Consider the following 15968-nt stretch of genomic DNA (forward strand, 5'->3'; position numbering starts at 1 on the left):
TCTCATTGTTGACGATAGCATAAAGTATATAACAAAACAATATTTGACAACAAAGTCGCAACAAAACAAAAACTAAAGAATGTCACAATAATTGCAGTCGGCAACACATTTATTGAGCTTGTTTAAAAAACGTTTGGATGCATAACACCATTAAAATGATTGAAATCTTCCTCTTTGTGGCGTTCGCAAAGCTTTCAAAATCTTATTGACTATGAATGTCAACAAGAAGAACAGCAGAATTAGAACTATGGCTGTCAGCAAGTCAAATAAAACAACTGAAATTATATCAAGGAAATTGTTAAAACAAAACTTCCGATACCCAAAGTACGCTCTTTTATTATTTGGAAGGTAAAACTACATAAGTTATATAAAAACACTTAAAAGAATTTTATTCACTTTAATCGCTTTAACTTCGTCTGTTGTCAATAAATAGATTTAACAAATCTGGTTTATTTTCAGAAAATCTTTAATAGATGATTTATATTTTTAAATTCATTTTTATGTAAAGTAGTCGCCAATGGATGTATAAGGTTTTCAACAGCAATTTTATATATTTTTATAGTTTAAGATACATTTAAATCTACTGTTTTTGTGTTTGGTTTTATTATCCTGTGTAATGTTAAAACGTAACATTATAAGGTAACGTTAAAACCTTTGCCCTGTATAATGTTTCTGCAGATACTGTTTTTGCAGTTTCTTAAAATTTACTTTTATAGTTTAAGATACTTTTAAATCTGTTTTTGTGTTTGGTTTTATTACAATGTTTAATGTTACAGTGTAACATTATAAAAGTAGCATTGAAATCTTTACTCTGTATAATGTTTCTGAAGATGCCATTCTAGAATGTTTTGTTACACGTAATCTAAACAAAAGAGTTTTCGAGAATTATATTGCAAATGATAGTGACGCAAGGTTATTTATAAAAATTCTGTAATATGAGAGTTATTTTGGGATGGAACTATATGATTCTAAACTAATCAAAATGACACTTGAGGTCTATCTTTCCATTCCACACCAGTGGGAATATTTCGTTTGATTTTGAACATCATATTTAACATGTACCAAACTAACGGATATTTGATTGAATCAGATATTAATTCTGAAATCTTCCAATCCCAAAGTCAAGGTCTTATTACTAGACCAACCACAACAATTTAGTTGAAGGGAGAATATAATGTTAAATTTTTTACTCAGAAACTTAATTTATTTCTTAGATACATATTTCCCCCTTGAAAATTTGGTATGGTGTAATAAAACTTTCAGAGTACTTTGAGCATCTAACACCTTTATTGAGTAATTTGATAAATACTTGACATTTTAAGCATCGGAGAAAAAAAGAGGATGAAAATTCTCAAATGATTCCTTGTATAAAACGTATAAATAGTGATAATTTGTATCATTAATTTTAACAATGAGAAACATGCCGAGTTTGAGAACATCTACTTAAAATTCCCCTGAGTTCAATATTTTCGTCTACCATGACAAAGAAGTGCATTTTCCCTTGTTTGCTGCTTTTTTGCAATAAGCGTAGACATATCAGAAATTAACTTTTACAGGAAGTTCGCTTCGGTTACAACTTTTATTCTTATTTCTTGCAGCTTTATAAATATCGCTTCTCTTGAAAAATTGAATTACAAAATGAGAATATTTCTCCAAAGGATAATATTACAAAAAATAATGTACTGTAAAATTAGTTTTTCCGGTAATGAAAATTTAGAACCGATAGCTAATTTTTGAAGTCTAAATTATAAAAACTAAATGAAGAAAATTGACTTCAATCGAACTTCACTTTATTTCTATATCTAAAGATGAAAAATTCACGCCTTTTCTATATCTAAAATGCGATAAATTTAAATTTTGTGTTCCTTTTATTTAAATTTTGTATTTCTTTTATTTATAGTAAATTAAAAATCAATTAATATATATTGAAAGCTGGGATAAAATTCCTGTCACTATTTTAAAAATAATTTTTTAAAAGTATCGAGTGATCTAAATGCTTTTTAGAATGAGAAAATATTTTTGATATACGTATATTGGAATATGATTGACATTTCAATGTTTTGCATATACTTGTTTAAAATTTTATTCAAAGAAATAAATGCTTACAGGTAAAATATAAATTTATAAGTTTCTTTTGGAATACATAGTAGACTCCGTTTAATCCGACGTTCCCATTGGTCCACTGTAAGTGTTGGAAAACGTTAGCTGAAGATGAATCATTCTTTCCTGCTAAAGCTTGAAATCTTATCTTTCAGTCTGTAAATTGTCAATTTAGAGTGTTCTTTCTTAAAATTTGAACAAAGTAATTTTGTTCTTAACATACTTATATCTCGTTCTCCATACGTAGTGAAAAGTATCATTGTATAATTCAGTGTTTATACGATTCTCTATAGTCCGGACTAGAGTCTGTTCTTGTATGTATCGAATTAGGGAAAGTACTACATTAATAAATACAGAACAGTGGACATTTCAAAAATTTTGTTAGTTCAGTTAATGATAAGGATTTTTCCGGATATTAGAATTTGAGTATATCTATAATTATATATCTTATCGATCAATAAATAATTTTTTAGATATTTGGTAGATAACAAAAAATATTTGATCATAATTGCATAGAAATCTTCGGATTGTTTCGTGCTCTAATCGTATCGAAAGATGTTTTTAAGCTAAAATTCGAAGCAGTCTGTAAACATTAGATAATTCCCTAGTAAAACCCTAGTATTAATCAACGACCGATTAATTCTATTATTTATACTATTTAATATTGGAGAATATATTCATCTTTTAAAGTTATTTAGAATATTCGGCTAGGAATACATTATCTAAAAAAACATGAATTTGTATGAAAATTCGCATTTTTTTTTCAGTTTTTACAAATAGCCACGTTTCTGTATTCAGTCGTATTTTTATTTCGCCTCTATGTCAATTAGAAACCGAGTTATAACAAACTATTGACACGTAAGTCTTCCTTATTTATAAGCTTTAAATGGATATCTTAATAAAATTTAAAATTAGTGATCGTTATATTATGTAGAATATAATAAATTATGAATTTGATGTTGAATGTTCTAGAAGTTGATTTATGATTGTTTAATTTAAATATTGTCGAGTTTTAGATAATTTCATGGATAATTTCTCATTTTACGCACATATATTTTATTTTTGAATATATTTATTAGAAAATAGTTACCCTCTAAAATATGTTACACATGTAATGTTACAAAGAAATATGAAAAGGTATAACAATTGTTTTACTCTAGAACAATCCTAGTTTTTGTAAATAAATGCTAAAACTTACATCAAAATATACTTTTCCTTCAAAAGCCATTTATATATCAAAATAATTTTACTTTTATTCCCCATTTTAGTCTTATATTAATAAAAAATGCATCATAAAGCATTAAATTATTTGTTGTTTTTTAAAAAATCCCCTCCGAACTTAGCCAATTATCTTAAATGGAATAGAGTATAACCAATACAAGGGACGAAAATTTGCTTTCTTTTATGTTTTTATTCTATAATATTGCTTTGCTTACTTTCAACAATTAATACATTAAAATAACTAAATAATTTATGGCAAAATGTGTTAACTACACGATATTAATTTCAGCACTTTATCATTTTTACTTTACAGAGAAGAAAAATCACGTTCGCCTCAAGACCAGTTAGTTTTCACCTCAAGACACGACACTTCTTATCGAAAAGCCCGATCTTATTTCTCACATCGCTCTATAAAAAGTTCTTCGATTATTTAAAGATAGCGATCTCTTATAAGAGCCGATCGCTGGCTGGACACATTGATCAACGCATTTTTAACCCCATCTTTTGTGTGTTGCGTGACACCTTTTGCCACTAATGCACAATGCACCCACGTGCCTACAGCCAATAGCGAGAGGAGCTCCATCTGTGCTCCGTTATCAGCGCCATCTATTGGCCAGGAGTCTCCCTACCCCGAGCCTGGCTCTCGATGTGTATCAGTGACATTCCCACCTCACACCGTTACGGTTATCGGTACCGAAAAAACCACCGGAGGATTCGGTACACACCGTATATTCTTAAAAATAAAAGAAGCGGTGGGTTAATAATTCAAGCAAGGGTCGTCTCACTTGGTCTTTGCCCCTTGAAAAGAAAGGAGGATTCGCTGCAGACGATTTTTTTGCACTGAAGAGGAATTATCTTGATTTTGTTGTCCAAGAATGCCCGAGGCCCGTGATCAACCGGGGTGAGTAAATTATTCATTGATGCTTGCCTACCTGATATATACTAAGCAACGAATCGTATTTGCATGCTTATTTTGGAAACAAATAATGACAGGTGTTTGGTCTGGTATTATTGATTGCTTCATTTTGTGTAACACGACAGTTCAATGAGCGAAAATGTACAAAATTTCTTTTTGTATTTGCTACTTTATTCATTTATCTGAAAGGAATACTAAAGTTCCTATAGTTATAAATAAGTGAATTATAAACTTGAAATAAGTGTCTAAACTAGACAATTATCTATTGTATTAAATTTTAGCCGATTTCTTAATTATTAGTTAATTTATTCAGCCGATTATTAAAATAGTTTCAAGATTTCCTAATTGTAAAAAATTACGATTGTAAGCAAATAAATAAATAATTTGTGTAGTTTTATTTAAAAAATTAAGAAACGAAATATATTGAATCGAGTATTTATTTTAAATTTTATATATTGCTAATTGTGACGAAAAATGTCTGCATATTTATACTCTAAATTTTTTAGTTTATTGATGAAGTTTTAAATATATTTAATTTTGTCTATTCAGTTTAATTAGAGGTTTTAATATAAAAGAGAATATAATTTCAGATCTCAAGAATTTTTTAAAATCCTAAATTTGATTATTGCCAAAAAAAGTTCACAATACTTCTTAATTCTTGGAGAAAATATAACTTTTAGACCAAAAATTATCCATTATTTTATTCCAGTAGAAAGAAATATGCCTATTTAATTAATTTCAACGACGAACTTTTTAATTACTTTAATTTACGATTGCTTAACTTTTATTTTTTAACCTTTTCCCCATTAAAATTCATATTTAAATAATTTAACTAATTTTAAAATGAGTTAAAGTTGTTAATGATGATCCAATTATCGAACGTAGTTACAGTTATATTAAATTATTTTTAGCATCATTTTGATTTGATGCAATTTGTTATGTTATTTGTTGAATTCACCTATAAATAAAAATAAAATAACAATTTAATATCAACAATTAATCAATTACTCATATTATAATTAATCAAGATATTTTAAAAAAATATTTCATACTATTTAGTTTCTAAAAGATTTCATATAGCCTGATGGAAAAAAATTGAAAACTTTAAGGAAACATAGAATAATTTTATTTCATTTATTCGAAACAACATATATATACAATAAATTTACATATTTTTAGTGATATATTACAAATATTTGAATCAAAAGAAAAAAAAAAGAACATTCGAGTAAATACTTTTAATGAATGATGAAACTCACATTTAAGTTAATGTCTTATTAAAAAATAACCAGTTAAAAAGACGAGTAAATACGGAATAAACGAATTCTTTAATGGTGAGTTTATCTCACGTAAACGGATTTTTCAAAATTATTTCTATAACTAATTAACTCTGAAAAATTTATTCAAATTGATTATGTACTTTTAAATGGAACATAAAAGTTCTCATTATTTGATTCAATCGATTTTTAGCGATGTTCAAATAGGATAACTCTGAAATAGAATAAAAATTATTGTTAATTTTCAATAAAAATCTCGGATTTAATGTTTTTAAAAAGTAGTTTATTTCTTTTGATTATTAAATTGTCAAAATATAACATAAATATATCAAATTGTTAATGAGAAAGAAAATTCGAAGAATTCATTTATTAAAAAGGTATTCTAAATTCTTTGTGTGATAAAAATTTCACAAAATAATTTCTATAATTAGGCCTAAATAAATTATAAAAAGTGCATACATTATTTATATTCAAGCCATACATAGACTCATTTTACTCTAATTCATATTGCTTTCAAAAATGCAACGTATCATGCTCAAATTTGGAATCAGCTATTTTGCATTAAAATACAGAATTTAAAATCGTATTTTCAATTATTATAAGTCATTTTTGCAATTTTGCTGCACTTAGATTTTATTTTATTTTGTTTATTCAAACAATTTAAAAAGATGATTAAGAAATATAATTCTTAAATCATGTATCAGTTTTTTTCATTAAGAATTATTGAATCAGAAAGTTAATTTTATAAAATAAATAGAATGAGTAAAGAGGAAAATACTTGGCAAATAACTTTTTATTCAGTTAAATGTATTTAAATTATAAATGTTTGCAAGACTTTTAGAAATTGCAAACAAGTAACATTAATTTCTTGATTTTTTTAAATAAAAAGGTTTCTTTTTAATTCGTGCTTATTTTAATCCTTTTTTTTTTACTTTAAGATAAATAATTATGCTTTAACACGAATATAAAATAATCTTGAAATATAAGAATGATATTGATACATATACAGTTATTTAAATATGATATATTTTATATAAATTTATGTCTATATGTAATTGTGAAAGAATCGATAAATTCTGTCCGTATAAAAATCACTATGATTTTTAACTAAATTTAAAGATATGTTTCTAAACATTAGTCTATTCAAAATTTAATATTGCTGACGTAATAGTTGAGATATCAAAGTTTTAATATTTATACATGAAATTAAATAGAAGTTTAAAAATTTTTACGCTATAGAAATCTAAACTATCGAATCGATTTTTTAATATTTTGGTCATAAAAATTATGATATATAAAGAGGATTTTAAAAACTTGTTTGCGAAAATTAATTAATTTATTTTTATATTAGTTAAAAAGGTTTTCAGGAATTATTCTATTTTTAGTGCTACCATTTTTATAGAATGATAGCATTACAGATTTAAAAAAAAAACTTTTTTTATTTATTTACCTCAGAATTTATACTTGCCATATTTAATTAATTTTCGTACCAGTCGTAAAAAATTCGCATTCTTTTTTAAAATCATTTATTTACGGAAAAAATTAACTTTAAATTTCTTATTTTAATTAAAGATAGAATTGCTATTGATAAGGAAATTATGAATAGTATAATATTTTATGTATGAAATATTCGTTCAATTCCTTAAAATTGAATTTATTTACTTGAATCAAAAGCTAATTTTAAATTCGTTTCATTTATCGCAAATAGTATTTACAAAACTTAACCATTCATAGTTAATTTGAAATGTGTAAACTATGACTTTTGTTATGATATAAATATTTGCTTTAAGAAAAGTATTTCAAAAAGTATTTTTTGCATGCATGGAAATATTAGCCACCTTTGCAGACCAGTTAGTTTAATGGGATTAATGGGAAAACTTTCATTTGAACATTTTATTTTACTTTCTCTTGTTTCCTCAACTAGAAATTTTTGAATTTCAAATTTTGATAGATTACTATTATTAGTAAGAGATTACTACTGTTAGATATATTATTATTATTGGTAACATTATTATTATTAGATAGATTACTATTATTACTAATAGATTACTACTATTAGATTGATAACTATTATTATTAGTTTATCATACTATTTGATAAGCTTTACAGAGTTCTGTTCATTTTGCTATGAGTTTTTCTACTTTCTTTGTCCATATCTTTATACATCCAGTTAAATTACATTAAAGAGCAGCAGTGCGTGAAAATGGTCACATTTAAAAACAATTTCGCCATTGTTTGATTCTGAATTTAATCTTTCATTGTAAATATATCAAGGTAAAAAAAAAATGTGAAATCATGCCTTACGCTAAAATCTATTAATGATAGAGATGTAAATTATGCAAGTTTTAAACCGAATGTTTTCTTCCATATTTTTTAACAATGAAAAAAATCATACAATTAAATATTTAATGAAACGATACAAACGGTTTGGATTTCATTCATAACAAAAATTATATTCTAGTAAAGTTTACTTAAGATATTTTTTCAGCACTTAAATTGGTACTGTACAATTATTGGTGTAGAAATTTTTGTACATGAAATTTTTTTATGTTGTTGCGAAAAAAAACATTTCGCTAAGTCATTAATTAATAAAAATTCTGATTGAAACTTCTAAAAATTGCTCCCAAGTGAACATTTTTACACTCCCAAGTATATATGTTATATTTGGCAGATCTTGATTATGTGGCCTGGTTTGAAGACCCCATTACACGCACATTCTCTTTTATTATTATTAGAGATTATTATTTTTTGGCTTGTAGTAATAAATTTAATTTAAATTCTTTAGATATAATTTGTGCTTTTAATAACGTCAAACTGCTAGGCATTAAAGTTGAGTTATTTTAATTGACTTGGATATGCTCAGTTCAATATGTTCAACTTTTCTAATAGAGAGCGACATCATAGTTTTATTAAAAGCATAAATGCTCAGTTCAACTCTTTTTTAACGTTCATTGTAATGTAGCTTTAGTTTTTTTTTGTCTCTTAAACTATGTATGTATTATCAAACAGAGTCTTAAAAAATTCACGCGATTAAAACTCTGAAGCTTTGAGAATAAGTTGAATTTCATGGCAACAATATAATCTATTGTTTATATTTTTGTAATAAGGCAAAAAAAAAGTTTTTTAAGATGACAAAATTCAGAATTTTTTTTTTTGCCTAACTTTGAAATTAACACCCATAAAAAGACATTTTTTAAATTTTGAATTGGTTGGAAATGTATTTTTTGCATTGATATTTTTAAAAGTTACTTTAAAGTACGGCTAAATTCAGCTTAATTTTTAATGAATTAAAACTTCAAAATCTTCGGCTGTTAGTTGCTCATTCTCATTATTCAATGTATGTGAATGCCGAATTTCAGAGTTGTAGGTTACACATTCTGGTTTATGCAGAGCCAGCACACGCACACGCACGCACGCACACGCATCTTTATTAGTAATAATGATAGAAAATAATGAAGTTCATGATAATGAATTAAATAGCTAATTTTATTAACATAATATAGGGAAATCTTTTCAACCCCCCTCAACATCGAATATAGTATCGAATGTTATTATCAAAATTACATAAGAAGGGAAAAAAACTAAATTTATTATATTGAATAAAGATTTAGAAATAAGTAAATCGAAAACCCGCAAGTTCAAGACAATCTAAAAGTGAAAGGAATTGTTAAACTCTTCAAAGGAAAATAAATACATTTATAGAAATCTTTAATTATTTATTATTTTTTTTTACAAAAGAATGTTTCTAATCCTCATGTAAATGATATCTACAGATTTGATAGGAGATTTAATGATAGTTTAGTATATCTGATAGAGATTTAGAAAGAAAAAAAAACCCTTAGAAATTTGGAAATAATAAGATTACAGCAATCTTAACAAAGAAAAAATAATTATATCCTTCGAAGGAAATAAATTAACTTACATTCCTTTTTCGCGTAATGCTTCTTTTATATTCCACACAAAAGAAGATGCTTTAATTTGTAATACAAATTTAATTAAATTTAAAAAGTATTAGAAATGCTATTTTTATTGTCTCGTGTTTTTTCTTTAGTTTAAAAACAATTTAAATATTTCGTAGTTCATAATCATAGAAAAAGAATAGTTTAGAATTGCAGAGGATTTTTATGCTTATTTTTTTGGCGAAAGTGAATTAAAAATAAAATGAAAAATTTAAGAATTATTATACGATTAAACGGATTGATGATAATCCAGTAATCGATTATCTGTTTCAGAATAAGTTATTTTTCCTAATTCATTCATTTATATAATAAATTACATCAGCAATAAAAAATTTAAAATGGTAGTGCCATCAAATCGTGTCTGAAATGCATTTTATCTTTTTTTTTAACTTGGTAAGATTTAGATGTTGCATATTGCGCATAAATTGTCCAATATAAGTCATGTTACTCAGTGCTAACATTTGGACATAGATCTATTAAATTTGACAAGTAATTGCACAAGGGGTGCTTTTAAAGAAGCAATACAAAAAAGTTTTCAAAGATTTGCAAAAAACAAAAAAAAGTTAATCGCAATGTTAAAGTTTTTCTACAATAACAGTTAAGTATATTATTGCAAAAAAGCACGAAAGGGGGGAAATTAAAATAATTTTTAAAATATTAAAAATTAACTTTTTAGTGATAATTTATTTTAATATTACCTTCTCTTCAGTTTTAATAAAACTGCCAAAAAAAGTGAGTTACTGCGATATTAAGATACATTTCTTTGTATCATTAGATTAAGATACATTTTTTATGTAAATTTTTAATAAAATAAAGATAGAAGAATTAAGTCAAAAATATTATCACGTTAAGATATTTTTAATTACAGCTTCTAATTCCATTAAATTAAACAATTAATTACGGATTCAAATATGATTTATAAAATCACATTGCCATTGTTAGGAAAAGTAAGCTTTGTGCCTCCTCTACTTTTTCTAATAATAAATCCAAATTTCATAAAAATGCAAATAATTTCGAGATATCTTTCACAAAATTGAAAAAAAATTCCGATTTTTTTAATACATTGCAGATGAATTTGTGAGTTTGTTTTTAATAATGATTACTTTGTAAAATCCGAACAATTCAGTAATTAAAAAAAATAATAATAATGCTGACATTTTTTATGAAATGTTAACGATTCTTTGAATTTCTCTTAAAAACATCAAACTCTAATTTAAAAAAGTGTGTTTTTTTGTATCTGTTTACTATTCTAAAAAAAGCACAATCTGTAATGAATGTGAAAATCTAATTCCCACCTGAAGCTATAATAAGTTGTTTTTAGATATAAAAAGGAAAAAGTAATGCCTGAACTTTTTTCAAAACAATCAATCTGTCATAAACTAACAGTTAATAAATAATATACATAAGGTTTGGAAGATTTTGAAGGAAACGTTAATAGATTCTAGAAGAATGCGTGAGTATATGTACTTCTTTGACACGCCATATTTCCGCGCCAAAACACGTATAGGAAATTCCTATTTAAGCGGCATGTTAGTAAAAAAATGTACGAGAAGTTTTTATAAAAAGATTGCAAATTTCACTTTGTATGATAATGATGTTTTAAATTTGTGGAAGTATGTTCTACCGTGAATTTTAAACTAGCATAAAAATGGCAGTTTTTAGAGTGTTTTGATAAAATCTTCTTTAATAATTCAAAAAGAAGTATGTGAATTAAATAGAAGTTTATAAATTGTATTTATTTGTTTTTTAGTTGTTATTGATTTTATGATTTTATTAGAGAAAAGAATATCATAAAAGTTTATTTTAGAAATATTGTTTGAAATAACAAATGAAATCGAATGAATTCTCCATTTAATAAGATATTTTTTATTATAATAAAAAATACGAATTAAAATGAAGCGAAAATACGAATTGAATATAAAACTTAAATGTTCAATTGCTATTATTTTCTTTTCGTTTTATTTGCATTTCGATAGAATATCAAAAGTCTACGGATCTTCCGAATTTTAAATATTATTATAAGTTAAATCTTACAAATTCAATAAAAATTCGTAATTGTATAAAGAATAAACCTTTCTCTGCCATTAAGTGTTTATGTGAATGTATTATAATGCCGTTTGAAAGGCAAGCCTAGTATGAATTATTTTTATTCAAATTTTACAAGAGTGTATTGCAAATGAATATTACAAGTTAAATATTTCACATTTTATAAAAAATTCTAAAATGGAAAAAGAATAAACTTTTATCTGTCATTAACTGTTTACATAAATGTACTATAATGGGATTAAAAAGCCAATCTTAGGATGAAATCTCTTCATTCAAATTTTCCTGCGAAATTCATTTATGCAAGAGTGTATTGTAAATTCTTTTGCTATACTGTATGGTATCCTATAATGCGTATTCAATTTGCGGTACTGTTCTACTTCCTTTAACATATGTTCTCAAAATGCACGACTTTTAACCTGCATTTTAGTTGAATTTACTCTATCTTAACAGAATGTTTAAGGTGTACGTACACACTAGAAGTTTTTTTCTGCAATTTTAACTTTCAAAATCCAGTTTTTTCACAGTAGGTTATTAAAATATGTTTAAACTCATTTGAGTGAGAAAAAACCATATTACACTAATTATTAATTAATTAATTAATATTTAATGAGCTAATTAGCCTATTTTTTGAAACATGATATCTCAAATTATAATTTGTACAGACACACAATTCTAGTTGAAAATGATGCCTAATATTAGTCTTCATGTTGTCTGCCTCAATCAAGTTATAAAAATACATAGTTTTTTTTAAACAATTTTTTCATCAACGATCAAAGAAAAAAGCGAGATTTTTTCTGTCATTTGAACTTTTAAACAGCTATTAAAAATGTATTTCTATAAATATAACTTTTATTGTGGCACAAAACCTCCGCTATTTCATACAGATTATTTTGATAAATAAATAATTGTTTTTAGTTAATTTCTTGTTGAGTTAAGATTGTTTGAATGAAGCAACATAGTGGGAAAATATCATTCTTCATAAAATGAGTTTAAAAAACGCCATAACTAGAGTTTTTAATGCAAGCACCTCAAGAAAAATAATTATAACTCGAGAAATATTTCGAATATTGACAACATCTTGGCATCGTTTGAAAGCTCAGCGATTAGAGAACATTATTAAGTAATAAAAAAAATATTCGATATTTTGAATGATTTTCGAAGTTTCAAGTGTGTACATACACCTTAACCACAAATTTGTAAAGATCATAAACTTTAACCACATTCTTTGTCTGTTATATTTGAATATTTTCTCGGGCAATAAACATTTCATGAGCTTCGAAAACATGCGGATTTATTACAAATATAGTATAAGCATGTTACGGAAATGTTATAATTCGTAATTAGTAATAAAAGATTTGACTTTCAATCGCTTTTAAAACTAAAGGAAAGTTTAAACATAGTGAAAATATTCGCCGTATTAATACTTCAGCTATTGTTTTGAAATGTATAATAAGTTCAAAATTATTAAGAACTGATGTTGTGGCTTATAAATTTGAATGTTACATAATGTTATTTTCACATCACAATGAAAATGAATGCTATAATATTCTTGTCCAAGAATGTGTTAATAATTTAGTACTCTTATTTGGGCTAATTTTTCTGTAATCATGTTGAACTAAAAGTGACCAAGTTAAAAATTAATGTGTTTGGACTGTTTTAAGAAATCATATTTGAAAGAGTAAGAAACCGCACTTATCAGTAATTGCGTAGCATTGATATTACATTGATATGCGTGAATTTTCATATTATAAAGATAATTTTTTGAAATAAATTCCACATATAAAATATTTTTTTTTAATTCATCTCTTTTAGTTGCATACCGATGTTACATCTTTTGAAACAAAAATCTATAAATTTTTATTTTAGTTGTATACCGATGTTACATCTTTTGAAACAAAAATCTATAAATTTTTATTTTAGTTGCATACCGATGTTACATCTTTTGAAACAAAAATCTATACATTTTTATTCTTCGTTTTCACAAACTGATGTATTTACACTGTATATATCTTCGTATGAAACAGCGGTCATGATTTCTTGATGACTAGTTCTTGCACACGGGAAAGGCAGTTAGATTTGCTTCAGCAGATAAAAACTTTTTTTATTTTTTAAATTTAAAAATTGAGATGTCAAATATATTTCGCGGCGTATGATTCCTTATGACCAAAGTACTGTATAAAATTTAGACTTCAAAATTATTTAAGTATGTTTGTTGACCGAAACAAAATGAAATATTGTTATTTACTTCATTAAAATTTCTTTGAAAATAAAACTAAAAACTGAATTTTATTGGGAATTGGAGAAGTTTTTGTTGAATAATTCATTGAGATATTGCATAAATTATGAAAATTATTCTGTAGTGCAGATAAGATTTCATTGCAGAACGATTCTGTTTTTTCAAAAAATATGTTTGGCTTTAGCAAAATATTTTATATTAACTAAGGTTCAATCATTTCCACTTTAATTTGAAGCTCCAATTTTACGGGTGCTAACAGAAAAGAGATATACTTTGTATAATGAACAGAATGGTTTAAGATTTCTATAATATTATGAGTTATATGTCAATCAAAATTTGAAAATATCTTGCTGAAGAAGCTATTAAAGAACCAAATTAGAATATTTAACTGGAAATTTTAGCTACTATTAATCCCGACAAATCAGCTGGTTGCCAAAAGTGTAATTCATAAGTCGCAATAATATCAGAATTATCTAGAATTATTTTAATGAAAAGCATGAAATCATTATTAGAAAAATAAAATATTATTAAATTTAGTATCAAAACGTAACAAGATCTGTTTAAATCAATTTTCAATTTATAAAGTTTAATTAGAGTGAAATAAGTTGTCTTAAGTTTACTATTATGTAAAAAATTTGATACAAATTTGTAATATGTCCCTATCGTGAGAAAATACATAAAGGGTTTTTTTATTCCTTAATCCATATTTCGCAGACACTTGTGTCTGAAAGCGATTTCAGTTATTTCGAATTGCAAATTTTTTCGTCGCATACAGTGAATCAGACTCTAATGTTTATATGTCTGTATGCTTTGTGCAATTATTGGAATATGTAATTATATTAGTGCTGTAGCTTTGAAACTGGTTCTCTAAAATATATTATTCCATTTGCTACACTTAACTTTATGCTGAATAACAAACGGTTGCAGTTATACTATCCAGAACTACACTCTATTTTATGGATTTGGAACAATTCTCTGATGAAAATTCTACTTAAATGTGAGATATGGAAATAGTTGCAAAACAAATTACGAAATGTGAAATTATTAATTGTCTGATACAAGACGATCACTTTAAAACAGTGAGCTTCACAATTTTTCTCTAATATTTCTGGAAAATAAATGAGTCTGTAAATAACTAAGTCAAGATTTTGTGGTCGGTTCTTTTTCGGATAATTACGACGAACTACAATGCGAAAGATTTCAGTATTGAGCGCAAATTCGATATTGTTCATTTCACTGCAGCAAAATGTTCTTTTCACCCCAATGAGAATTTTTTCTGAAAAACATTCTCTTTTAGGTTTAGAATAGAAATGATTTCATAAATGAATTTAATAAAAATAGTTTTAAACAAACAATTTTATTAGTGCTTAGTTACTAAATAATAATTTTTGTAATATATACACTTTTGGTTTTAATTTATAATTTATTATTATAAATATTATGGTATCTTATCAGTTCTTTTCAAATTCACTACAATGTAATGTCACTAATACAGAGTCAAAATTCAATTGTACTGATAAAAGAATGTAGGTACTAGAATTATCCTAGCAAGAAAACGCAATGTTTTTTAAAACAAGAAAATAAATAATAGACCTCTATTCCCTATAAGCTATGTCTAGTCCCAATGCTGTATTGTCTATGCTTTGCAGATATTTCTCTCTCTGCTTCGCGTCTCTCACTTACCGGGAAAGAAAGCAATGTATTTTTCTTTTTGTAAACGATGTTAATGGATGTATAAATTCATTAGAAAAATATTAAATAAGTGCTGCCATCTATTATTTTTATTAAATAATAAAATTCGTTTTTTTTTCAAATGAATCATCAAAGGATATCCACCTGGCTATGAAAAGGAAGGTTTTGTTGATAACTGCGATTGAATGGGCTAGAAGTGTTGCTAAGATATGAAGATTTTTAAAAATTTATTAGACGTGAAATTTAAGTCTTTTATATGTAACCAAGAAAGCACCATTATAACAACCCGCGGTGTTATCTCAATAGAATAACCTCATCTTATGCTTATACTAATGATATTCAACAAAGCTCGTTTTGTTTATTTTTGTGAGGTCGATAATGATGCATCTTCTAATTTCTATTTCTAATTATTTCTGACCGCATTAATTATAATTATTTAAATACTTGCCTGTTTAACACAATTTAAGCACTTATGCTTTTCTCAAATACCCGTTATGGATGACAAATTTCTGTTATCAACT

At 25.6% G+C, this 15968-nt stretch overlaps 1 protein-coding gene across 1 annotated transcript in view; it reads left to right on the plus strand.

Moving 5' to 3' along the window:
* Positions 1 to 4049: 4049 nt before the first annotated feature.
* Positions 4050 to 15968, plus strand: part of LOC129981048 (vesicular glutamate transporter 1-like) — a 475319-nt gene continuing 463400 nt past the window's right edge. Inside the window, exon 1 of the mRNA XM_056091661.1 lies at positions 4050 to 4222. Within this exon, the coding sequence (XP_055947636.1) occupies positions 4197 to 4222 (26 nt within the window). The 5' untranslated portion in view covers positions 4050 to 4196. The remainder of the gene's footprint in view (positions 4223 to 15968) is intronic.

The sequence above is a fragment of the Argiope bruennichi genome, chromosome 8 (genome assembly GCF_947563725.1).
Source record: "Argiope bruennichi chromosome 8, qqArgBrue1.1, whole genome shotgun sequence".
Lineage (NCBI taxonomy): Eukaryota > Metazoa > Arthropoda > Arachnida > Araneae > Araneidae > Argiope > Argiope bruennichi.